Here is a 25,302-nt window from a genome sequence, read left to right on the forward strand (position 1 = left end):
AACACCAGGGGGTAGAATGTGGTGGGATGGTGTTCCACCCTCCCAACTATGTGCACCAGGTGTATCAAGTAGCGTGCAGTTGATTGGTGGGCGGGGCAAATAGCTTTATAGCTGAGCAGGCCGCTGCGAGGTGTGTGTCTTTGTTTCCTCTACTACATGACGGCTGCCCAAGTGGCTGGTGTGCTTGATCCGCTCATCTGAATTGTAAGTGCCATTTTGTACCATCTGGCTGGGATTGTGGTTAGGTTTTGGTGCTATACCTGCCGTGCGTTTCTGCAGCGTTGCTCGGCTGGCGTTAGCGGCTGCAGCTGGAGGTTGTTGCGGCGTGCGGCTTCCATCTAGCCCTCGCTTGCTGATCCGCTCTCTGGGTCGGCTGTGCTACTACTGCTGGGTAAGCTACCTGTTTAGATTTTAATTTACTTTACCTGAATCCACGGGTTTTCTAATGCGTTTTTTTGGTTTAGGATTGTTTGGAGTTGCAGCGCTTGGACGCTCTGCTGTCTTGTCTTATTGTTTGTTTGGGCCGCTCTGAAGGCAACCTGTTGCTGATTGGACAGGCTGAGCGAGCGGGGCAGGACTCCTCTGGCCCATTTGAAGGGCACTGAAATTGGACAACGACGATTTGTTCCACCGTTTAAAGTGTTTGTGTTTTTTCCTTTTACAGTTTGTTTGCTTATTATTGAACTTACTAATGAGTTTGCTTTTTTGTTTTGATTTACTAATTTGTTTTCTTTGGCATTACATGGTTTGTTTGTTCATTTATTTTTTTTTTGGAATAATTCAAGTTGTCACTTTTATTTCACATGATCCCTTTTCATTTCCAGGGACAGAGTAGTGGGCCCGAAGCCTTGCTTTTAAAAAGAAATGTTTTAAATGAAATTGTTTAAATAAAATATTGTGAACTATTCTGTGTTCCGGTGCATCTTGTTTTTAAAAGAACCCCCCTGCCGGGTCACATTTCGTTTTATGGGCCCCTAGGCAGTGCCGTTCTGAGTGGAGAGCCTCACCACCTAAATCAAAACGTGACACTTCCTTTTTTTGCTTAAGGTCTAACCGCTTGTTTTTTAAGTGTGTTTTCTCACCGGGGTGTCAGGACAGTACAGACACAGATATAGTGTCCGGTTGCACTCCGGGCCCCAGCACAATTCCTCTACTCCCTTCAGTCAGATGTCTATTTTTGGCGTGAGGCTCAGCTGATTGTAACACTGAAAGCTCAGTCCCTCCCTGATTTTTTCCTCTCCTCTTGTCGTCAGTTGTTCATTCTTATTAGGAAAAGAGGAAGGTTTGCTGTTGTATTCAGTCAGGATAGAGGGATGCTCCTCTCTTGGCTTAAGTTGTCAAGGTGAAAATAAACTTTATCGGTCTCCTCCTCAGCTGTAAGCAGCCACCTGGACTCCACAATTTTTTGTTTTCCAACTTTAATTTTTTTTTTTTTTTTTACTTCGTGATCGGTTATTCCCAGCTGCCTGCTGCAGCCCCGCTGGGTCGCGATAGAAAACAAGAAGGAGGATGGAGACGAGCCCCATCCCGGTGGTGACGGTCCAAACCGCTCCCTTTGAGGACCAGCGGCCCGGCACCAACGGGCTGCGGAGGAAGACTGCGGTGTTTGAGGGGAAGAAGAACTACCTGCAGAACTACATCCAGAGCCTCCTGTCCTCCATCGACCTGCGGGACAGACAGGGCTGCACCATGGTGGTGGGCAGCGACGGTCGCTACTTCAGCCGGGCTGCCATCGAGGTGATAGTGCAGATGGCAGCTGCCAATGGGGTAAGGAGAGCTGCAGAAGTTCACAAAATATTAGACATCATTGGGCGTGCAGTACTTAAGTCATTTGGTCCAAAGTTTAAACTATGTCCCACCTAATTATTGGCTCTACGTTTTTTTAAGCAGCACATAAGAATAAGTTATGTTCTAATATCTGGCTAATATCCAATAAACGAATAAAGCAGGGAAGTCTCCAACGCCCAAAGGCAAACATTTAGAAAAAAAAAAAGATCTAAATGGATTCACACAATCCTGGAGACACCACAACCAATGAAAGCCCCCCCAAAAGCTATAAAATTAATCAGGAAATATAAAGTAGTATAATAATAATAATAATAATAAAATGCTATGAAAAGCAATCGCTGCACTAAAAGTAAATGAGTAGATTGAGATTATCAGGCTGTGTGTTTCAGTGTTAAAGGACTTTGGCCTGTTGATTGTGTTTATTTTTAGGCTGGAAACATAAATTTTCACACCACCTTTCAGCACATGTCCCACATTGTGTCACAGTTGGTTGGTTCACATTTAGTTACCCTATTTATAATAAATGTGTTCGTTAAGGAATGTGGAGGAAAAAAAATACAAAGTAGTGAGTAATGTGAGGTGGAAAGAAAATTATTTTTCAAAAAGAAAAAATTACAACCAAAAAAAAAAAAAGTGACATATTTATTCTGATAATCCCAAACTGTCATGATCTTGTCTTTGAGTTTTTGGGTTTGTTTCTGTTTCCACTTTTGATCACTTAGTTGCTTATGCTTTCATTCTTGCCTTTTCTTTTGCTCAGTGTTTCTCCCTTGGCTATTTTTTTCTCTTCTCTACTGTCTTAATTTTCATTTACCTCCTTTCCTCAACCTTCCTGCTTAGTCTCCCCTCACAGCCTCATTCTGTTTCCAGTCTTTTCTTCGTCTAGTAATCATGCTCCTCAGTATTTAAGCTCCTTATTCTCCTTCACACACTGCTGGGTTCTTGCTTTTGCACTGTTGTTTTGGTTTCCCTTTGTTGTTCTGGTGACCTGACTCCTTACGTGTTCTTCCCAAGTGATTGCAGATTGTTTTTGTTTTTTTTTATTCTTCATTAAATATGCTTTATCATAATCCTCCTGACCTACAACTTGGACTTTGGTCTGTCCTCAAACTCAGATTAGATGACAAATAAAATCTAGCGCAAGAAATTGTAGTAAAATATTATCTTAATTGTTAAACAGAGTCCTCATCTGTGTAAGTAAATGTCAACATAAATACAGCTATTGTGTGAAGGTCTCCGAGGTGTCTTAGAGAACACTTACAGAACAAGAAGAAACTTGTAATAACGTCAGCTGCTGATTACAAAAATATGACGAGAGATTAAGAAAACTCAGAGGAAACTCCCCAAGTTGCTTCCAAAATTCTGTGCTGTGAGAAGTTTACCTTGGACTATTTCCAAAGGAAAAAAAGAGCAAAAGGGAATATAATTTTTTGTTGACATCAGTCCTTATGTTTCTGCTGACCTTGGCCAAATGTCTCCTGATGTCAGCCTTATCAGCACTTCCATCCATCCTGCTCCTTTTCCTGCCTACGTTCGGCCACACCAGCAGCTCGCCCCCGCAGCACAGTTACACCTCTCCACAGCTGAACTGTACACACTGGGGATACCCCTGTCACAGAGTGTGGAAAAGACCCAACTATGAAGCATCACCACTTGGCACACAAACCCAGGCCTTCCATCTCCTTTTAATTTACACTCATAGCTGAGTTCACACCAATTCAGATTTTCACTACCGCAAGCTATCCTTTATAAAATCAATTTTTTTCTCAGGAGGATGAATTCCTTTGTGTTGAGGGCACTCTTATTTAGAGCGGCTGATGTGCAGGATGTAGGTATTAGCACTTTATAAGTAGCATGCAAAGTATAAATAGTGAGTATGGCCTTGATATTTTTGCACCCACTTGGGTGGAGATCATTTACTTGATAAAGCTAACTGTAAATTACTCCCTGTAAAGTGATACAATTTTGGGAGCTCTTTCTTTTAAACCTTTTTGGGTTAAAACAGAGATTTTTATGTAAATATACTGTATATTATAGAGTGCCTTCTTAAAGTATTCTCAGTAGATTTTTCATATGTTGTCATATTGCAACTACAAAACTTTTATTGTATTTTTAGTGACAGACCAACAAAGTAGCTCATAATTGAGAAGTGGAGAGAAAGAGATAAAACCAGCTGTTTTCCGAAGGTTTGTTAGAGAGCATGAGTTAAGAAATGGTATCATCTGCAGACAGGTCTGGGGTAAAGTTCTAAAAAATCTATTTGTGTTTGATCCATCACTTATCAAGACTTTGGCATCAGCCTGAACTGACATGTTGGTCAAGGAAAGCAGAAAAGCGGCCACAAGGACCATAGTAACTCTGGAGGAAATAAAGAGATCCACAACTTTGGTGGATGAATCTCATGACAGGACATTTGGAAGAGCAGCAAGAAGAAAGCAGTTGTTGAGCGAAAATTGGTCATGGTTTGTCACAAGTGATGAAGAGGACACTTGTGTCTGGTCAAAGGCATGCAAAATCAAATGTTTTATTGAAAAACTACCGCTGTCCATCCACCCTGGACACACCATCCTACTATGATGCATGTTGGTGGGTATTAATCATGCAAACCACATTTATTTTTGTTATTTGAAAAAAAAAAATACTTTGAAAGTATGTTTCATTTTCCTTCTGCTTCCTATTTATGCATAAATTTGTGGTGATTTCACATCAATTAAAAAAACTCATTGAAAATACATACTGATAATTTTAGTGTTCTATGGACCACTTTGATGTCTATCTCATAAAATCCCTTCAAAATACAGTGAAGTTCAAGATTGTAGCTCAACAAAATCTGGAAGTGTTCAAGGGGATGAGCGGTTCTCAAAGTGCTGTATAACAAGTAAAATTAAGGTGGGTTTTTTTCTAATGGCCATCTTTTCCATTCAGATTGGTCGTCTGGTAATCGGTCTCAATGGCCTTCTTTCCACTCCTGCTGTGTCATGCATCATAAGGAAAATCAAGGCAATTGGTGGAATAATCCTCACGGCGAGCCACAACCCCGGAGGTCCTGGCGGAGACTTTGGAATTAAGTTCAACGTGGCTAACGGAGGTGAAGACTTTGCATTTGTTTTGGACATCAGAAGTAGTTGAAACCATTGGTTTTTGGGTGTTAAGTTGAATAAAAATTTTGCCTGGAAGGGCCGTCTACTGACACGGTGATGGAGAGAATCTCTCAGGTGAGTCGGACTCTGGAGGAGTATGCCATCTGCCCAGAACTGCGCATTGATCTCTCAAGGCTTGGAAGACAAGAGTTTGATCTTGAGAACAAGTTCAAACCTTTTAGAGGTACAAAGCTCAAGCATGATGTGCAAATATATACTCCTCTAAGTGGAATAATATATATGTGAGATAAGTCAGAAATCAATTCTGCACAGTCCTACATAGTTTCCTCTGTCTTTACAGTGGAGATCGTAGACTCAGTTGAAGTCTACCTCCAAATGCTGCGAAACATCTTTGACTTCTCTGCCATTAAAAGTCTCCTCACAGGACCAGATCAGCTGAAGATACACATAGATGCCATGAATGGAGGTGAGTTGGGCACCCAGTGTAATAAACTTTACAATAAATCAAGATAATTTCACTAGTTACTTTACATATTCCCTCTGTTGGTTGGCATAGTGATGGGTCCCTATGTAAGAAGGATTCTGTGTGACGAGCTTGGGGCACCGGCCAATTCTGCTGTCAACTGCGTCCCCCTAGAGGACTTTGGTGGTCGACCACCGGAGCCTAACCTGACCTACGCCACCTCTCTGGTAGACGCTATGAAAGGGGGCGAGTTTGGATTTGGAGCAGCATTTGATGCAGATGGGGTAAGGTGTTCATATCAACACTCCAACTTGTTGGCTTCTAAATCAGCTGCAGACCTGATAGTGATCAGACTTGACTATTTTAAGTCAGACAGAGACAGGAATCACTTTCACATTGCCTCCAGGTCTAAAACAGAAATGAATGCTTATTTTTAATTGTTTGCTTGTTCATAAAGGCAGAAAAACCAATGAGGGTTTGTCAATAATAATGCAAAAATTTGTTCTGTTCATCACATCGTAATGAAATTTCTATCATATCTACGCTGTTTATTATTCAAAGATCTGACAGGGTGAATGCTCCTTCATTAGACTTTTCTGTTTTATTGAAACGTACCTGTTGTTTCCCCTAACATGCCCCGCATGGAGGAATACAGTCATATCTCATTCCTAGCTTTATACAAGCCTGTTTAATGAGCAGAGAGTGAATGGTATAAATAAATGGAGGGAATATTTTCAGTTACATGTTTGGTGAGTTAGTAAGTATTTATGGCAGTCAGATGGCTTGCCCAGGTCATACCTAAAATACTCTTCAGAAGGAGCAAGTTTCATAGTGCAGAATTAATGTCTGAGCATCAAAGACCTTATCTGTTTGTTGATGATTCGTTTTTTATGCATATAATTTTTGCCGTTTTTGTTTAAAAGAAGTTAAAAGATAATATGTATGATCTAAATGTGACTCCTGATTTTCTGCATGATGTGTCTGTACCAGGACCGGTACATGATCCTCGGAGAAAACGGCTTCTTTGTGAACCCTTCGGACTCGGTTGCAGTCATAGCTGCGAACCTCTCCACCATCCCTTATTTCAGACAACATGGCGCCAGAGGCTTTGCTAGGAGTATGGCCACCAGCGCAGCCCTCGACAGGTACAGCAAACACACAAACCCACACTAAGGAAGGAGTTGTCTGAGGATACAATGACTTTTTACATGAACTCTTTAAGAAGCTCGAAATCTGAAAAAGAGATACTCACCATGTTGAGTTCACATAAAAATCCTTTTCCTACAAACCCTTGATTTTATTTCTGTCCATATATACTGCCTGTCATTTAAAACAAAAGTCGAGCAAAGAGTGCTGAGTGAACACATGCGATGAAGCTAAAGTTATCCCCATTAATGTTTTTCTCAGCTGGAGAAGTCCCAGAGGAGCTCTCCTCTGAGTGCTGCCTGTAGAAAACAGGTTGTTATAGAGTTAACTAATCAGAAGGGATACAAGTCAGACAGTCAGACCTATAAATATATTCACAAAACAGTGTTTCTAACAAGATTAGTTGAAATCTAATTTACTGACTGCAAACTGTACAAAAAATCTTAGTCTTTGTCATTTAAAACTGTGACGAGTGGCCGATGTTCTGCAATTAAATGTAGATACCACCTCAACTCTTACTGAGAATTTTTAACAAGAACTTTAGATCATGTCCTGCTTTAATACAAACGTCCTGTCCCTGTCAGCAAGACCATACTTGATCTTATCCTTATGTGTTTGGTGGACCTTCATATTTATGAAATACCTGAAAAGCTATGCATTTATTTAAAATTTGACCTTTAAAAGCTTCAAAGTGGTTTTAGAGACAGTGTTTGTTGTGCTGAATAAGAGAGACAAAAATGAGTAAAAGAAAAATGCTAGCCCATTTTCTCATCTTTGCAATGCCTTTATACAACTTCTTGTGTACTTCAAAAAGAGAAATATCCCTTAGAATAATTTACCTTCCTTTGCATTGTGCTCTCATAAAGCAGCACATACCTATAGTTTTATACCCACTACACTTGCAACACTCACTTTGCTCAACTCTCAGTTGCACTGCTACCTCTCATGTTCCTAATGTAACACTCAGGGAAAAGTTTGCATGTCTCTGACAAACTCCAGGAAGTGTTGAAATGCCTGGTGGTGTGGTGTGTGCAATGTTGGAGTCAACCCAAGTGTGAGCCTTTTTAGGACGGTGTCTCTGGGAGTTTCGACTGAGATTTCCCCCCTTGCTCTGTGTGTCTGGCTAGTCAAGAACAGTGTTGTAGAAACGCAACCGGGTGCATTCTGTATGCAATTGTTTGTATTTTGAAAAATGTACAGTCATATTCAAGAAATGTAAGGAATTTACCAGCTGAAAAGGTGACATGTTTTTCCAGCTATATTAACCCCTATGGGGATGACTATGTTTGTGTTTTTGTGCCATCCTTGACACAAACTGAAAAAAAAACAGCTGATACAGTCATGGAGGAGAGGACAGCAGTATGTACATTTTGAAGGAAACGTCTGCTTGCCCTAACTTCAAGAATGTAGGGATGGACTGAGTCACTGGCATGGATTTTCAACTGGCATTATTAAATTAAATTACATGACATTTGGTTGTTTGCAGTGGCTTTATCATTAAAAAATACACATGGAGTTTGTTAAGAGCTACTTGGACTATTCCTGGAACCATTCATTTTTATCCGGTTAGACCGGTAAACTATTCTGCTACAAAGGCTCCCTGTGGGTTTGTCATTTAAAAAGCACCTTATTGTCATGAATTGCGGTGTTGTGAGGTGGTGAGGCAGACGCAGATGACCCAGGTAGATGAGAGAAAATGATTTTTAATAATGAAGTCCAAAAAGTCCACAAAACCAGGCAGCACGACTGAGCGGAAGCCAGGGCTCAACGTCAGTAGCAAACAGACTAAATGCAAAACAGACTGGTGCATACGACACTGAATTGACAAGGACCCGACGAGGAACAAGGAACACAGGTGGGGTTAAATACACAGGGAGTAATCACAGAAACAAGACACACCTGGGAATGATCAAGGGGAGACAGGACGGCACAGAGACTCAGAAAAACTCAAGACACATAGAAAAACACAGATCCTGACACTTATGCCCACCGTATGGCGAAGAATGTGTGATACTCTCTTCCAAACGGTATTGTTAGAGTGCTCTGTATTATCAACTCATGAAACCATTGAAAACTTGAAAATGTTTCCTTGTTTTGTTTGTCAACAGAAGTGTGGGCAATATTGTCTTAAGCTGGACATTCCTTTAGAATTAATTAAAAGACAAGACACAGGAGCTGCAAAAACTTCCTGATAATCCAGGTTCTCTGCATGTGACAACAACCAGCTGTTCAAATATCTGGCCTAGGGAGTGTGGCTGTAAAATAAAACACTTTTCTTATAAAGAAAACATCCAGGCCTGACTAAAAACCTCCCAAAGCCTTGATTCAGTCATGGTCTGATTGAATCAAACTTTAACTTTTGGCTATTATTCTAAAATGTATTGTCAGCACAAAAAGCAACACTGTACATCTGCAAAGGAATAATATGAACACAGTGAAAAATGGCGAGAGCAGCATTGTGATGGAAGTACCACTTTTTTGGTTAAAATTGATGAAAAGTTTTTGATTTCCTGCTAGATCTGACCCAAAACCTTTGATTTATTTTATTCTTCAACTCTACAGTGTGATCAAGCATTATTTTTTTTTAAGTAAAGCAATAACATGACCACAAGAAAATAAGTTTTGAAATGGTGTAGCCTGAGATCAAGAACTATATCTGGAAGATCTGTAGGGTGACAAAATATTGTTTAAGATTGTGCATGATTATGCATCCTGGTTGGTTTTTTAATCTTTTAGTATTTTCCTTGCAACCAATTTTTTTTGTTTCTGTTTTTGCATTTGAAAAGATTAATCCAGGTCTCATTTTCCACATCACAAAAACTGTGAATTTTAAAAGATGCATGTGCACTTTTGGCAACCACTGTAACAAAATCACACATGACATTTATCTTATTGCATATCCTTTGCTATTGTGGGAAACTAGTTTCAAAATAACACCAGAGGATTGAATATGTAAATAGAAGCCTTCTACTGTTCCTCTTTGGCATACATTGTTTACTCGACTAAAATAGCATGGTGTGTTTGTCAAATACGCTTAAGGTGATTATACAGCAGATATATCCCTCCCCGCCCTAAAGGCTCACTTGGCTCAAAGGTTCCTGATTTTGGGGCTGTGCAGCAGGACAATATAATCAAGCCACTGTTGAAACCAGAGCAACATAAGAGGTACTGACAACCCTGAAGATGGTGCTGGAAATGTGTAATAAGATAAGGAACAAGCTACAGCTCCTCTTTCAAGACAAAATTAAGAGCTGTGCCTTCACTCATCAGCTGCTCAAACTGAGCGCACCACAGTGATCGAAGGGGCATGCAGTTACTTTAACTGTGAACTGTTTATGTCCTGGACTTTTTTTCTCAATCAATCCGTGCAGTTATAAGGGCAAAAGAGAATTGATTCTCACACTTTTTGTTGTTGTCTGTAATTTAGCTTGAAAGCCGACCCTCCTGCATTGAGACTCTTGGCTTATTTTGGCCAGTGGACGTGCTATTTAAAACGACACAGGCTCATCAGAGGGGTCTGTTTGTTTTCTTTTAAGGAATGCCAGGCTTTCTGTTCCAGTGCTTGCATCCCCAGAGGGAGATCAAGCGGGTTTACTCATATTTGGTAATTCATCCCTTCTACTTGTAAACAACTGCACCGAACACTGCAGGGATTTATTTACGTCTAAGATTATTATGCAGATGTTTTCACCACCACTTAAAAACCCTAAAAGCCACCCACATTCAGACATAGTCCAGTAGGTTTTCAAGAACTGACATGTCTACATTTTTGCCCGTTTGGTTGAAACATCTGTTTTGCTGGTTTGAATATTGCTTCAAGAAATCTTGGAGTAGGCATGAGTGTTTATATTCTGCTGCGATCATAGAGAACGTATCGATGGTGTGTGGGTAGCAACATGTTATCATGTTGATGATAACATTGTACTTTATTGTTCCTACTGTAGCCAAACTTTGTTATATTTTATTTTGCCTCCTTGTTTTCTGCTTGAAGTATTGCTCTCTCTCACAGCCTGAAAGAACCACATACATGTCATAAAAATGAAAGCTTCTTTTTAAACATCTTCTTACATTTCTTTGCTTCCGCTGACTTTATTTTTGTACACCAGTATTTCAATTTTATTTAAATGACCACAAATAATTATTTAATTAGCATTATATTTACTTACTGAATTCTGGCACTTTTGAAACTTGATCCACTCTGAATTTCTATTTGACTTAAATTTTGTAATTGGGAAAATTAATCCCAGAAATTTGTCATTTTCTTCTTACAGAAAAAAAACGTTTCATAGGAAAAACGGTTTGCTGTGGGAAACGTCCCTGATTCTCCTTTGCCTTTCTTTTCGCACATATTTGACATACACACACTCACGCACACAAACACACAGCTCACTCCTCATGACCCCATTATAGGATGTATAAACATGCGGGCTCATAATCCCTCTTTTCTTCTGTTCTTCGGTGACTACATTCTGTAGCCTGTGTTCAGAGCACATAGAGTGAAAGGTTGACTCATTTTGTTCCTGCAGTGTTTTGCCTTATTAAGTTGTTGGATGAACTGTTGGCAGATAGCTGCTGTCATGTAGCATTTGGTTTGCTTTATTTGAAAGGTCAGAGGATTTGCTTGCAGACTCACCCTTCTGATCTGATAAAAGCAAAGGTACAAACTTTGTTTTTGCTTCTCTCTCTCTCTGTCTCTCTCTCTTCTGTGCTGTTTGTAGGGTAGCCAAAGCCATGAAGCTGGCCCTTTATGAGACTCCCACAGGCTGGAGGTACTTTGGGAACCTGATGGATTCTGGGCGCTGTTCCCTATGTGGGGAGGAGAGCTTTGGAACTGGTACGATCTAGCACACAAGGACACACTCCGAACATAAAAGGCTCATAAAGAGAGATTTGCGATTGCTAAAATGTCTTGTGCAGTTAAAATAATAAAAACAAAAGCAGAAGCGGACTGTTGGACAGGAAAGAACGGATCATAGATGCAAATCTGTGGATTGGCTTGGAGAATTTGTGAGGTTTTGTGCTTGAGAAATCCCCCTCACCCCCTTCCCTAGCGGATCAACTATTGTCAAGGTGCCTTAAAAACAATCCTACATTTTAGTACTGCACTGACCAGCTTCTACAGAGCTGTTTTTACTTTACTCCAAATGTATTTGTGCAGAAGTCTTCAACCTCTTTTAATCTGATATGTTTTTCATCTAAGGATATAAACTTTCTTGTAAAGTTTCTGAGTTTTGATCAAGAGTTTCATAGGTTTTCTGAAAGTCTTTATCCTGCTTTATATTGTTTAATACTACTTCATAAGACATTCTGCATCAGTGGAAACAAAAGATCCAATGACCCAAGAGTCTAGCATAGGATTAGACTCCAGAAGTGTTTGTTTTCCACTGTTTGCTTTGAGGACAACATTTCAAATTTTTGTTTCACCTGTTTCTCCTTTATGCATGCTATGTTCTCTATATGGCTTGTGGCAAATACTGAAAAAAGACATGAAATGGCTTTCTTTCAATTATTCTTCATTTTCTTTCCTGTCTGCCAGAATTTTTAGAATGCAATAACTAATAATCCTGTCAATACATTTGGATCCAAAGCCTAGTTTTCCACCAAACTGTGGAAAACAAACACTTCCACAGAATAAACTGTTATTGAGAACAGAACCGGAAGCTGCAGTTCGGTCCATTCAGTTAGAAAGACCATCCGGTGTTTCTATAACTATAAACTAACAGCTTTACACAGAAAGCCCCGCAGTCTGATCAGCCCAGGTGTTGTGAATCTGTCCGTCCCCTGGTCACTCCACCACCATCTCGAACTGCTCTGCCAGATGGCTGAATTCTTGTCTTCTCCAATCGGATCATCTTCCACCATTCCTGTGTCCATTACAGTTTTTAAAAAATATATATTTCAAAGGAGACTTTAATAGCTTAATTTAAGCAGGAACTTTTCTCTTGACTCTATAAGTCAGGTTTGTGGAGTGGAGGTTTAGTCAGTTGACCTTTGTCTACCTGAGCTATTAATCTCTACAGCTCCCTCAGAGTTACATTGGGCCTGTTGGCTGCTTTGCTCATTTCCCAGGTCACAGTGTAAGTTTTAAGTTGTCATACCTTTTACCTTTTTGGTTAATAGATTGAACAGAGGTCTGAGATGTTCAAAACTGACTTCTGAGTTCAATTGACTACATTAGATTTTACATAAGGGATCCAAGCAGGGGCTAAACACAACACCACGCCACACTTTTCAGATTTGAAAAGCATTTTCCTTACACTTCACAATTATTTTCCTCTTTGTGTTCTTCTACCACATAAGCTCTGAAAAATACATTGACATTTGTTATTGTATATTTGGGGAAATGTGCAAATGTTCAAGGTATGTATATGAACACTTTTGCAAAGCACTGTACGGGATCTAATTATCAGAGCAGGAACAGCCAAACGGGCAAGTGATCATATGTCAGCCTAAGTGTCGCAGCTTTGCTTCTCTTTCAGTCTATTTCAGGTCTAGAGTTGTAAGCAGTACATCCTGGTCGCCTTCAGCCCTGGTCAGAGCACTCTAATAGATGATAGGGCTGTGACCCTGACCGCATGTGTAAATAATCCTCATTCCTCTGCTATAAAAGGAGACAGGGGCTTCATGAATCACCGCAACATGCCGACAGACCCCCACGGGAAATGTTTTTTAGTAAATGCAAATTCAGAGGCATGTTAACACACTGTAGATGCCAGAAATGATTTTAACTCTAACTTATATTTTAACAATTTAAATTCTCTGCAAATTATGAGCATTGTTGCTGTTGATCTTTGTCATTCTAAATCTGACCCACTAGGGTACATTTCTATTTTGTCTTTTTCTGGTCCACTCAATTTTATGGATCAAAGAGTAAAACTGTGGAGGTAAAAGCAGAAGGATTCTAGGAGGTGAGAACATGAGAGAAGAAAACAGACGGTGGCCGAGTCTGAATTGAAGAAGTGTCGACCGAGATGAGAGGAAAGTAAGCAGAGAGTTTGAGAGCCCAGAGGACTTTGGGAGCTCACTCGTTGTCTATCCTTGTAAGGCAAAAAGCTTCGAGAGAGCCCTGCAGAGTAAATCATTAGAGCTGTGCTCCGCTCCCGCTCTTCACTAGAATGAACTGCAACGTTCCTGTACACTGGGATCCTCATTATCCAGGCCTTTGATCTTAAGATAAAAAAAGCAAAACTATTAATGAATCATCTGCTAGAGTTTGTGCAAAAATATTTTCGTCAAAACATTAGAGAAAAGTTATGTTAACATGTTTTTAAGGGCTATCTAGCAGCAGGTGATGAAGGGGCAGAGCTGAGCTAAAAAGAAAATCACTGCAGCAACGAGCGCTCATTAATGAGTGCAGCTGTGCTTTGAGGATACAGATCTTCAATCTGTTTTACAGGGTGACCCTCTTTGAAAGTGAGCGACAGACAAAAGGGTAGACAGACAGTAAAGCTGGGCTTAGATAATCACAACTGTCAGTTTCCTAACAACTGTACGCTGATGGAGCCGGACACAGGGATCAACAGTTCTTCTCATCTTTTCAGTCCGTGACGAGGAAAATAACTGTATAGGCTAATTTACAGAGTAGAAGAGACAGAAAGATGCTTTTTTTTCTGTTCACAGATGTAATGAACTTAGAAAGACACCCATAAACATTGGAGTCCTTTTCCCACTTCTAGCTCTAGCATGGAAACATTACTGTCACATTCTTAACCTTTGAGATACCTTTATGGTGCAGCTGTCTCTGTTGAAAGCCTTCTTGTGAAAGAGACTTTGGGGGTGATCTTCTTCTTGGTGTGTGTGAATGTCTGTATCTAGTGGAAGCAGCAGACCTTGCTTGTGTTGGCATGTTTGCCGTTGTCTTTTGCCACTCTTTGTAACTCCCAACAGAGACCAATTATGGGTAAATTTGCCCCTCACCATTTTGACTAAGACCATGTTCAGCATTCTGCTATATCAGATGAGACGTATGATTTTAATTGGAAAGAAGCTGCAGGCAGGCTAGCCTGACACAGGAAGGTTGTTTATGAACCCTGCCTGTTCTAAGTCAACAAAATGGTTTAGCATTGTTTTACTAAAGTAACCATGGATCTATCACAGACTTTCTCAAAAATGTCAATATTTTTTTCTGTGTCAGTGACCTCAAGCTATATGGAAGTCACCCATGCATTGGGCAGTCGAGCACCCTGCAGGGTGCTCATTGTATTAACAATGTTTTAAAGGAATTCATTGGGTGCATTCTTGCTTAAATATTGCCATTTATCTTAATGAGAGTAACATAAGCTGTTTCGCCATAGTTTGCTTAACATCAAGATTATGGGAGACAAATGCTTCTCTTTGGATGCTTTGTCTGAAACTATACAACAAATTTCTTGAGAAATGTGATATTCTGTTTCTTTTTCTTCCTCAGGTTCTGACCACATTCGTGAGAAAGATGGCCTGTGGTCAGTGTTGGCATGGTTGTCCATCATAGCAGCCAGGAAACAAGGCGTGGAGCAGATTGTCAGGGAACACTGGGCCAGATTTGGACGCAACTACTTCTGCAGGTGATGATCTCTGAAAGACATTCAGTCATCCGTTTCTGAATGCAGTGATAATGTTGTGTTTTTATCTTTTCAGTCAAATTATGAATGCTATAGCAATGACTCAAGAGCAATTCAGTGCATTGTGAACTAACAAGTAAATGTTTGCAATTCAAATCCAAAAGGCTAATGTCAGCATTTTAGGTATAGATTTCACATTGAATTCAATTTCATAAAACTTTATTTATCCTAAAGTAAAATTAAATGTTGCATAACTCACATAATCCAAGTATGTTCAAGTTTGTTGTGGCTGGTGGTGCTTTGGCAGAAAGGATCTACAGAACCTAATATGTTCACTGTATTGTAATACTGCTGTTTGCCAGTTTTAGCATCTTAAGCAAGTGATGGTATAAAATCTGCTTTTAGCCTATGTTAACGTGTTAGCCATAATGCTAATGTTGCTGCTGTAGGTAATGTTAGCATTTTATGGAAACTGGTAGCACAAATGCTACAATCACAATATTAGATGTACTGCTGTCTAAGTTAAAAGGTGAGACTAATGATGGAATATAGGGTTCTATTGGTTTAGTAAAAGGATATTAGTTGATGTTAGCATAGCACATAGCATAACTTAATTCTGTTAGCTCACAGTTTGCTTTTTAATCAGATAATTCTAGTATGTCAGCCATTTTCTTGCTTTTGCAAGGCTATTTTAATAGCAGCATGCTAAGCTGATTTGCTGATGTTTAAAATTTATAGCTAAAAGTCTTGTTTTTTGGTTGCTATTGATAACACGATCTCTGACTTAAAACAGAATTGCTCGGCCAAGCTCACTACCAAAGCCCCTGTCATCCCTTTTTTTTTAAGTAACCATGCTTTCCATTCTCCTACCAGTCTGTTGGCCTACAGTAATTAAGTACTGTAGGCCAACATCTCACTTGGATGTAATTTGTCCTTATTTCACCCTTTCCCCTGTGACAGTTTGTGCAGAAAGCGTTCCCAGTGATAGTTGCTCTAGCTTTGTTCTGCATATTCCCAGAGAAGGTTTTTATAAACTGATGAATATTTCCCACAAGACATAAATGGCAAGGACAAATGAGTTAGGATAAGGACCATGCATGATCATGATTTTTAAAACATCTGTCAGCATTTGGAAAAAAATATAAGTCATTCACCCTCATTAATCATCTCTGAGAATTCAGTTTTTTCAGCCCCCTGAACCTAGCGATGTCTCATTTGAATATATGTGTCCATTTGTCTGTTTGTGATTTTCAGGTTTGACTATGAAGGCTTGGACCCACGTGCAGCCTTTTACCTGATGAGGGATCTAGAGACCGTAATCTCAGACAAGGCTTTCAGCAATCAGAAGTTTGCTGTTGGAGATCATGTCTACAGCGTGGAGAAGGCAGAGAACTTTGAGTACATTGACCCAGTGGACGGGACAGTCGCTCGGAACCAGGTCAGTGTGAGACAGCTCCAGATGAAGGATGTCGCATGAAAAAATAAGTTGAGATAAAATTGAGCACTGAAGAAATGTAAACTGTAAAAAGTTGCAAACTACAAAAAAAAAAAACTCCCAAAAATGTTAAAACAAATAATGTTTTATTAAAACCTTAGGTGGTCTTTGGTAAAATACACAAGGTGTGACAATATTTATATGTAACAAAGGGGAAAAAACGTAGCAGTTATCATCTGGTTTTCACTGGATACGGCCTAATATATCCCACCCTAACAGTTGCCATAATGAAAATCTAAACAGTAACAGTATTATTCGGTTGACCCATCAATGGTTGTAATGGATACAAATAAGGCTCTTTTAAAGACAGCCACAGAAAGTGCATTTTGTGAATGCCATTATTAACTTCTGTCATCATCTTAAATAAGTAATAATATATTTTCTAACTTTTTAACCCCTTTTGAAAATAAATAAATAAATAAATAAATAAAGTGCTTTATTGATGTATTTCATGAACTTTAAAATGTGAATTGTCAGCATTTCTTTTATACAAAAATTTTTAAAACTCAAGAAAATCGGTGATTGTTTTATACAATTAAAACGGAAATCCAGTTGCAAAGGTTGTTCATTCAAAAATCATTTTTCAATGAAAGTGTCACTAAAAAGGGACACAAACTGCATGTTGAAAACATAGAAATAAAAAGTGGAAAGTGAAATGAAAATTGCATTCATAATACACAACTCGACCACATTTTATGAAGTTTGTGTATATACTGGTAAGGTTTTGGAGAAACAAGATAAAATGTTTAAAAAGCATCTTAAAAAATCTAAATGGGACCAAGAAGGTCTCACACTTGCCCTTGTTCTCCCTCTTCCCACCCTACAGACCACCCACTGTGAGGCTTCGTTTGGATATGCACGTCTTATCTTTAGTTTTAAATCATAAACTCGTCTATATACACACAGCATACAGTTTAGGTCTCCACACACACTGGTAGCATGTTTGGTTAGTACAACTTTCCTGTTACAACCCTTTTAACTCACTTGCTGTCTGTCAAGTTTTCACAATCGACTTTTCCCTTTCTTATTACGCAAACAAAGGTGTGATCATTTTTATTTCTTAGAAACTAATGTTACAACAACTAGTATTTACTCAATCTCCTTTCAGCAGGTTTAGTTCCTCCCGACAAGAATATTGTCAACCCACATACATGCACACATTCTGAGCTTTTCAGTTTAGGGTTGCAAAAGCAAAAGCACATCTCAGTATGGATACAGCAGGTCTTACCACTAGTTAGTCAGTCACCCCGAAATGCTAAATCCCCAGCAACCCAGTCACCCCCTAATGACTCACATTCCTCCCAAGACAAAATTATATCAGCTGTCGTCTCTCTTGCAGGGTCTCCATCACAGAGGGGGGAGGAAGTAGGCGCGCAGAGACAAACGCGTTCAAACAGAAATGTGCCAGACAATGCTTGGAGGATTTACACTGCAGTTGCATGGCAGCATTTCTGTTGTTGGCTACTGAATTCATCTGGCATTGTCTGCATATCAGACAGAGAACGGATGGATTTAAGCCCCTAGATCAGCTGTCTGTTTTTGGGAAATGTGGCACCGACATGTTCATCTTTCAGTTCTCATCTCCACTTTTCTTCACAAGATACATTTATAATCAACTTGTCTTAGATGAAAGCATTTGCATTACGCGGGTCAGCTTTTTTTTATGTTTACTTGATTTGTAGTTGTTCACCTGGATGTTTTAAGTTAATCACCATAAGGTTGCAAAATCTCTCAGCAAGTCATTGTAGCTACATGAGTACTAAAAGCAGAGAACACTCTGACTTTCTTTCAACAACTAGATTTTTTGTTCTGCCTCTTAAGTCATAGCATGCATTAGTTAGAGTTGTCAATTGGGTGGACAGCCTTGTCTGGGTATGTGTGCCTCTGTGCCAAACTCTTTCCATTTTCAGATATTGGACTGAGTAGTGCTCTGTGAAGTGTTCAAAGCTAGGTTTTTTTCTACCTAACCCAGCCTTAGACTTCTCTACAACGTTCTCCCTGAGATGTCTGCTGTGTTCCTTGATCTTTCTGATGCTGCTTGTTCGCTAATGTTCTCTAACAAACCTCTGAGATGTAAACTGAGATTAAATGACACACAAGTAGGCTTTATTTACAATTTTTGTGCCTGGTGAAGGGTGCTTTCATACACAGTTGGTTGCACTAGATTTTATTTATAGTATCAGGGTAAGGTGGGGAAGACTTCTCAAAATTTTGTCCGTAAAAACATAAAATCCCAATTGAACACATTGAAAGATGTGGTTGTAACATGACAAAATGTGGAAAATCTTGATGGGGTGTGAATATCTTTTGGAAAAATCCACATCATTTAAAGACGTAGCCTCTGAGCACTGCAACAGATCGTGTTTTTAACAAGCATTAGTCTGACGGCCCGCTGATAACTGCTGCTCTATTGTTAGAGATGAGCCGGCACACTACCAGATACAGACAGGCGGACATCTCTCATTATCACTGACTCTCTTTTAACATTTGCTTCCACTTCCCTCCTAACATCCAGAGTCATGATAAAGGACAGGAACTGGAGTTTTCCAGAGGTTTCTGTTTATCAGCGTAGGGTCTAAAATGTTCTCCCCTCATTGACTGCTTGGAGAGCCCATGTGACTTTTGTTCTAAAAATAATCCATAAAACTGAACTGAACTGTTGTTACATTTTGATGCCTGAGGTGGGGAATATTGTTGACAAATCTTTGAAAAGCTAACAGATGAAAAAAAAAGGTATTCTGTTGTTAAACTTATCAGCACAGAAACAAATTTTGAAGTTCTTACAATTTTCTTTCTCAAATATAACACTTTAAGTAAACTTATTATGCTTAATAATACGTTTATGTTATGTTACTATGCAGGGGATATGGTTAACTAACCTATCACAGTAAAATCCTGTTTGCTCAATAGATGACGACAACAAACTACGGGTCACTGAATGTTCTTTTCTCAAACAAAAAAAAGAAAGAAAAAAAAACTGGAGTTAGTTCAGTAGCTCCAAAAAATCTGACATCATAGTTGAAATTTTTTTAGGACCATATCATTTAAAAATATTGCTGTGTTTAACTGCTGAGCATGGTTAAAAATGACTCATTCCCAACAAACGGCACAGTGACAGCGACATCTAGAGGAAATTTGCTTTCAATGCACATCAGGGATGCAACTGTAGAAATAAACATAAGGAATCCTGGTTAAAGTGCATTTATTTATATGTGTTGTGTAAATTGAATTATATAGCTAACCAAAGAAAATTACCTAGATATTAGTCAGAAAGACTCATTTAAATTAATTGGAAAAGGGTAATGAAAAGGTTATTATTATTATTATTTTATTCTAGGGTTTAAGGATTATCTTCACCGACTCTTCCCGCCTTGTGTTTCGGATGAGCGGCAGCGGTGGAGGCACGGGTGCCACCATACGCATTTATGCTGAGAGCTTTGAGAGAGACCCTGAGAGACACAGCAGGGAGACTCAGGTAGGGGAGCTGTGTGTTATCTGTTTACACACGCAGGAGGACCTGCGCACACCTCCTGCTTTCACCTGCAACCTGGAACAGGGGCAAACCGCTTTACAACTACTTTGTCTTCATTAAAACCTTTTGTTTTGACTTTAGGATTCGTGAACTTTTTTGTCGTGAATGGATCATTAACATTTAAGAGAGTAAGAATTATGCATGAATAAGAAACAAATCACCCATGGATTAATTTGCCATTTATTTATTTATTTTGCTATTCATTTTTTATTTATTCATTTGTTGAAGAGGAGTTAAGCTCCCACCACTGAGGAATAACAGTATTGTGAAATGTTTGGAGGTGTTTAGTTGGTATAAAAACCAGGCTTCTTTCTTTAATTCATTTCAGAGTGAAACAATGATCTCCCTACATATTTACTTTGGGCTTTATTCTCTCTGCAGGTGGTGCTGGGTCCTCTCATTGCCATCGCCCTGAAGATCTCCAACATTCATGAGAGAACAGGACGGCGCGGCCCAAACGTCATCACATGAGTTAAAAGAGAATGAGGGAGATACACACTCACACGCCCACGCCCACACACACACGTTATATGCATCTATCATGCCCACACTGATGAATTATACTTATTTCTGCAGCTTCACTTTGCTTGGAACAGTTATTAACCCGAGAATTTTTTTTTTTTTTTGTGCTGGAATTTGTCTCTCAAAGACAAAAATGTCACAGCTGCACATCTATGTTCATTTTTGTTCACAATAAAAAGTCAGATATTGATAAACATGAAGCAAATTTAAATGATGCAGTAGCTACATAGTGGAAGCTATAAAAGCAATAAACACAAAAGTGACAACAGAATATCAATGTTTCTTGATTTTTTATATTACACCTTACTCAGTGGAAGCTTATTCATTTTTACAAGATTGTTTCTTTTTAACTTTTACTAATATTGAACATTTTACAGTGCACATATAATTTGTTATTGCAGTTTACAAGTAATTTCTTTACCAAAATGAGAAAGAAAAGTTATAGCTTTCTCATAAATCAACCTTTGTGCACATTCGGATTGTAAGGAAATAAAATCATATTCAAAGTTCCTTGTTGCCCTTTGGCATATTGGGATTTCACTAAACAGTGTCCTCATTGCTGGACTTATTTGCTGTGATTGAACAGCTCTCGTTTTCCATCTGAACAGGAAACAAACTGAAGCTGTTGAGCTGTGATAAGAAGTTATGAGGTTTGATCTTTACACCGCTCAGACGCTGAGAGCAGGACATCATAAACATGTTGATTGCCGTCATTCTGATTTGAGGATAAAGCCAGTGGATTTTCTAAAGGATGTGTCACTCAACCACACAAACGTTAGCTGTCGGTCCCTACAGGTTATTGCTCCATCTGACTCCTTTATGGTGCCAGGGGTCACTGCTGGCGTTATTGAATGTGTTGCTAATAGTCAAATCGTTTTTTCTAAAAGATGAGTTAGCATAAAAATCATAAGGGACATTGCAAAATGATGTTTTAATATAATCATGTAATTAAAAAAAGTCTTTTTAATCACATTTGTAAAGTTCTTAAAAACATGTTGGCTATGAAGTTCTGGTTACTGTTTCACCTGAATGTTTATGCTGAAGTGAACCGTCAGGCGTTTTGAACCTAAACGACCTGTCTGGTGCTCGTGACAGACATACGCACAGAAATGGTGTGACGTTTGAAGGAGATATAATTAAATAGATAAAATTCATGAGACACTTCCTGAAGTTTCTTAACAAACTCTGCTGAGCTGTGGTGTCCTGTTGACATACTAGTTAATCTTTTCTTTGTTTTTATAATGTTGTGGTTGCAACCTTTGACTTGAATAACTTGACTAAACAATATAGTCATAGTTATTTTGTGGGACTATTCATTAACAAAATGATCTTTTTTTGCTCCAATTTTCCCTTCAGCTGAACTCTGAGAAGACCAAGCTTTAGATCATTTCCCTGGATTGCTTGGTTCATCTGGTCTTTTTATGTTTTCTAAAAGCAACAGGTTGAAAACAGTTATCTGTATTGTTACTGAATTTTTTAATAACACTAAGTGCAATCAATAGGAAGAGAGAAAAAGATGGATATGTGTTAAGTATTGTATTTTGTTTTGGGATGTATTGTTTGTTTTACTTACTTAGAGGTTAGTTTGGTGTAAATTCATTTAGTAGTAGCCTAAATAAGGTAGTTCATTTGTTTTAATTAAAGTAGCTTCAGGTTTAACATAAAACAGGATTTATTAAAGACAATTTAACTGTTTTTAGTGTGTTGCAACATAAAATTTTGAAAAATAAATATAAAAACGTTGACAATATTGAGCCTTGATAAAAGACCATCTGAGGAACAAAATATACATCATTACACAAGCAGTACGACAGTGTGCAACATCTTTAGGAAATATTTTGATCTTACTCTGTAAAACGTCTGAAATATAACAGAGGTGTTATTCAGTTCTCTGACTTACTTGTTACACAACCAAAGAGTCCAACGTGCACTGAGGATGGACTGCTAAAAAAGCAAAAAAAGCTTTTTGATCCAGAAGCAAAATCATTCAAGTAACTTAAACACACATTTCAGTTTCAACGCAACAGGTTTTTACCCAGTAAAGTCCCAGAAAACCGTGTCCACTGAGACAGTGCAGATTGGGTGTTGACACAGCAGCTGATGTCATTTTGCAGTAAAGCAAAGTCACAAAATTAGTGATGACCATAATTTTTTAGGAACCTTCTCCTAGTTAGTAGTCTTTGCTCTTAGGGAGTTGATTAAAAACCCATTTCTCCTTTGGTGTTGGATGCAACATCTCTTCACACGCATCCATCTATCTGTGTTCAGTATGGACCACCACGCTGTATCGAGGTGGTTGCTCCCAGCTCCACCTGCAGTCTGGACTCTCTGAACTGTTCTGGGTGTACAGTGGAGGTGCAACATCCAAAACCATGGGAACTCCATCAACTGATACAACCGCCTCATGCATGCTGCCTGGACTGACGTAGCAGGGACTCTGGGACTCTTCGTACGAAGGAGGAAAGGTGCTCGGCCTGCTGAAGAGAAGATCCAGGTTCAGATAGAATGGGTTTATCAAAGACATTAACAATTTTAACAATTTTCTTTTACATGCAAGTGTGATCACGTAAAGATTGAGAAAAAAAAAATCAGTGCAAGCATTTACAGGCTGCTTCACCTTTCAACTGCGAAGATCTGGATGTCACTGTCGTGTCTTCTTCTGTGGTACAACTTGCTCCTCATGGTGTGGCAGAGGCTCCAGAACACCCCGAAGAGCATGGCCAGGAAGCCGAAGGAGATCATGATGTAAACAGGGACCATACTGTGATCAAAGCCTTGCCTGTTCTGCTGGAACACCAGGTAGGCTCCGATGCACGTGAACACAAATCCCACAGAAGGTAAGAACATGCGGGCAAAAGACAACAGCTGTTTCTTCAAATCCATGATTGATGAAGTGTTCTGAATGTTGCTTCTTCAGTGCAAGTTGGAGATGTCCTCTAAATGACAACGGTGCATTCACATCTCAGATAAATGAATGTGCTCAAAAATGTCTCGGCACCACTTAGACGCACGTCTCGGTGAGCAGCTATGCCTCCTCAGTTGTAAAAGGAAGTGGCGGCAATGTTCCTCCCAGCTGGGCTGTATATTAACGCAGGGAGGTCACAAGTATGAGAGAGATATTGTCTGTGGTTTGGCAAAAGCACAAGGGGAAATAAACCCAATAACGCTAGTGCTAAAGGCTGAAGTTTGCTGATGATGTGGTATTTATTCTGTAATTTCTTTTATATCTGTGAAGCACTTAAGTGCCCTGATTCTAATGACTTTGAGTCTCATTAGTCATTTAGCATTATTCTTATCCTTTGGTATTCCTTAGCTTGGTAATTTTTTTTATCATTTGAAAACTGCTTTTCATTTACTCAGGTTATCCTTTACTGATATTAAAAGGCTAACAAGTGTGACTGTGGCTCAGTGTGCATGTGAGGTAGTGGGGAGCAACAGTCAATGAAGGTCTCATGTTTTTTTGATTTGGTAGATGCTATGAATCTTCATTTTTGCCAATTTTGTTAAGAAGGATAAAGTGCTTAATATCTTTTCTTATTGCAATATTCCATCTTAAGCTTTCAGTTGCTAATATCCTGCTGGTTTTATAACACCTGAAACGTATCGGTCTGTAGCGTTGCAAAACAGGTAAGCTAAATATTACAATACAAATAAAGAAACTGAAATACATTTATTAATCTAGTTTATAAACTCATGGTACATGGTCCAAGTTCAATAAACAGAACTTGGACTGATATTTTTCTGTCCCCTCAGCTCCACAGCTACCACAAAGCTGTCAGGTTGAGACGTTCGGTGCTTAAAGCATTGCACAACATTTTTTCTCAAAGAACTTTAACACAACAATTTGCACAGGTCATGGGTAATATTTCCATAAACATGTTTTCATTAACCAAAGAAAGACACATTTTCCATCTTCTCTGACGACTGCCAAGACACTTGGTTTATCTGTCAGCATACATTTGAGGTTGGATTGTAAGTGCTTATGCTAAAGATCTTTAACCTTTTTGTGAATGTTTTTTTTTGTTATTTTTTTTTTTTATTGCACTCTGCGTATTCATAATTGCATCCTTAAATAAAGTTACTCAAACCCAACATGTTCTATGAAGTCCTCGGGACGCTTTGATCTCGATGCTTGTTACATGTTCCATTTGAAACTCTTCTAACTTTCTTGTCATACAAAAAAAATGACAGTACTAAACATTTAAATGGGATATGTGGCAGAAAAATGAAGTCAGTTTAACAGGTTTTATGTTGCTGTCATGAGTCTCTGCAGAAATATGAATACACCATGCAGCGCTTATGGGGTTTGTTATTTGGGACCTTTTTGTGGATAACATTTTTGTAAAGCATTACATATTTGACACAGATCACTCTTTCATTTCTTGTCATTTTTCAGTAGAGCCCTTTGCTCTTGGTATGTTGCACAATATCATCATGGGATCATTTCAAGCCCTTATAAATAGTTCCATATTTATGAATGAAATGTCGCCACCCTCCTCAATCCTCATCGCGGTTGATTGCTCAATAAACTTTATCAATCATATCAGCGTGCAGTCCAGCTTGAAAAATATCTTGATTTTGCATCAGTGCAATGTCATTCTAGTCAACACACCCCAGTGTTTCAGGACCGTGACATTCAGTGACATGTAAGAGCATTCAGACCACTCAAACCGTTGAATTTTCTCACATAGCAACAGCAAACATGATATGTTTCA

At 39.0% G+C, this 25,302-nt stretch overlaps 2 protein-coding genes across 5 annotated transcripts; one reads left to right on the top strand and one right to left on the bottom strand.

Moving 5' to 3' along the window:
• The first annotated feature begins 1,187 nt into the window (after nucleotides 1–1,187).
• On the top strand, nucleotides 1,188–20,858 carry pgm5 (phosphoglucomutase 5). 3 transcript variants are annotated; one of them, XM_032579364.1, is made up of 12 exons: nucleotides 1,201–1,342; nucleotides 1,463–1,767; nucleotides 4,714–4,876; nucleotides 4,966–5,112; nucleotides 5,230–5,355; nucleotides 5,446–5,636; nucleotides 6,343–6,497; nucleotides 11,217–11,332; nucleotides 14,906–15,041; nucleotides 16,293–16,476; nucleotides 19,871–20,008; nucleotides 20,447–20,858. In XM_032579364.1, exons 2-12 carry the CDS (start codon nucleotides 1,510–1,512, stop codon nucleotides 20,534–20,536), a joined length of 1,704 nt encoding a protein of 567 aa, XP_032435255.1. In that variant the 5' UTR covers nucleotides 1,201–1,342; nucleotides 1,463–1,509; the 3' UTR covers nucleotides 20,537–20,858. The 3 variants fall into 3 exon arrangements, with proteins under 3 accessions (XP_032435256.1, XP_032435255.1, XP_032435254.1); XM_032579363.1 differs by having other exon boundaries at nucleotides 1,201–1,767; XM_032579365.1 differs by lacking the exons at nucleotides 19,871–20,008; nucleotides 20,447–20,858 and adding an exon at nucleotides 17,873–19,798 and having other exon boundaries at nucleotides 1,188–1,767.
• A 1,345-nt stretch (nucleotides 20,859–22,203) lies between these two features.
• LOC116730279 (transmembrane protein 252) lies at nucleotides 22,204–23,733 on the bottom strand. 2 transcript variants are annotated; one of them, XM_032579366.1, is made up of 2 exons: nucleotides 23,205–23,733; nucleotides 22,204–23,064 (listed from the first exon to the last, which is right to left on the bottom strand). In XM_032579366.1, the coding sequence occupies exons 1-2, from the start codon at nucleotides 23,468–23,470 to the stop codon at nucleotides 22,842–22,844; spliced, it is 489 nt and encodes a 162-aa protein (XP_032435257.1). In that variant the 5' UTR covers nucleotides 23,471–23,733; the 3' UTR covers nucleotides 22,204–22,841. The 2 variants fall into 2 exon arrangements, with proteins under 2 accessions (XP_032435257.1, XP_032435258.1); XM_032579367.1 differs by having other exon boundaries at nucleotides 22,204–23,061; nucleotides 23,205–23,729.
• Between the last annotated feature and the right edge of the window lie 1,569 nt (nucleotides 23,734–25,302).

This window comes from Xiphophorus hellerii, chromosome 12 (assembly GCF_003331165.1).
Source record: "Xiphophorus hellerii strain 12219 chromosome 12, Xiphophorus_hellerii-4.1, whole genome shotgun sequence".
Lineage (NCBI taxonomy): Eukaryota > Metazoa > Chordata > Actinopteri > Cyprinodontiformes > Poeciliidae > Xiphophorus > Xiphophorus hellerii.

What these genes read in the sequence shown, in the direction of transcription:
- pgm5 (XM_032579363.1), top strand. Translation starts at nt 1,510, where the DNA reads ATGGAGACGAGCCCCATCCCGGTGGTGACGGTCCAAACCGCTCCCTTT. An exon ending in GGAGGAGAGCTTTGGAACTG is followed by an intron (nt 11,333 to 14,905) that starts GTACGATCTAGC and finishes TTTCTTCCTCAG; the next exon opens with GTTCTGACCACATTCGTGAG. An exon ending in GGACAGTCGCTCGGAACCAG is followed by an intron (nt 16,477 to 19,870) that starts GTCAGTGTGAGA and finishes ATTTTATTCTAG; the next exon opens with GGTTTAAGGATTATCTTCAC.
- LOC116730279 (XM_032579366.1), bottom strand. Translation starts at nt 23,470, where the DNA reads ATGGATTTGAAGAAACAGCTGTTGTCTTTTGCCCGCATGTTCTTACCT. An exon ending in CAGATCTTCGCAGTTGAAAG is followed by an intron (nt 23,065 to 23,204) that starts GTGAAGCAGCCT and finishes TCTTCTCTTCAG; the next exon opens with CAGGCCGAGCACCTTTCCTC.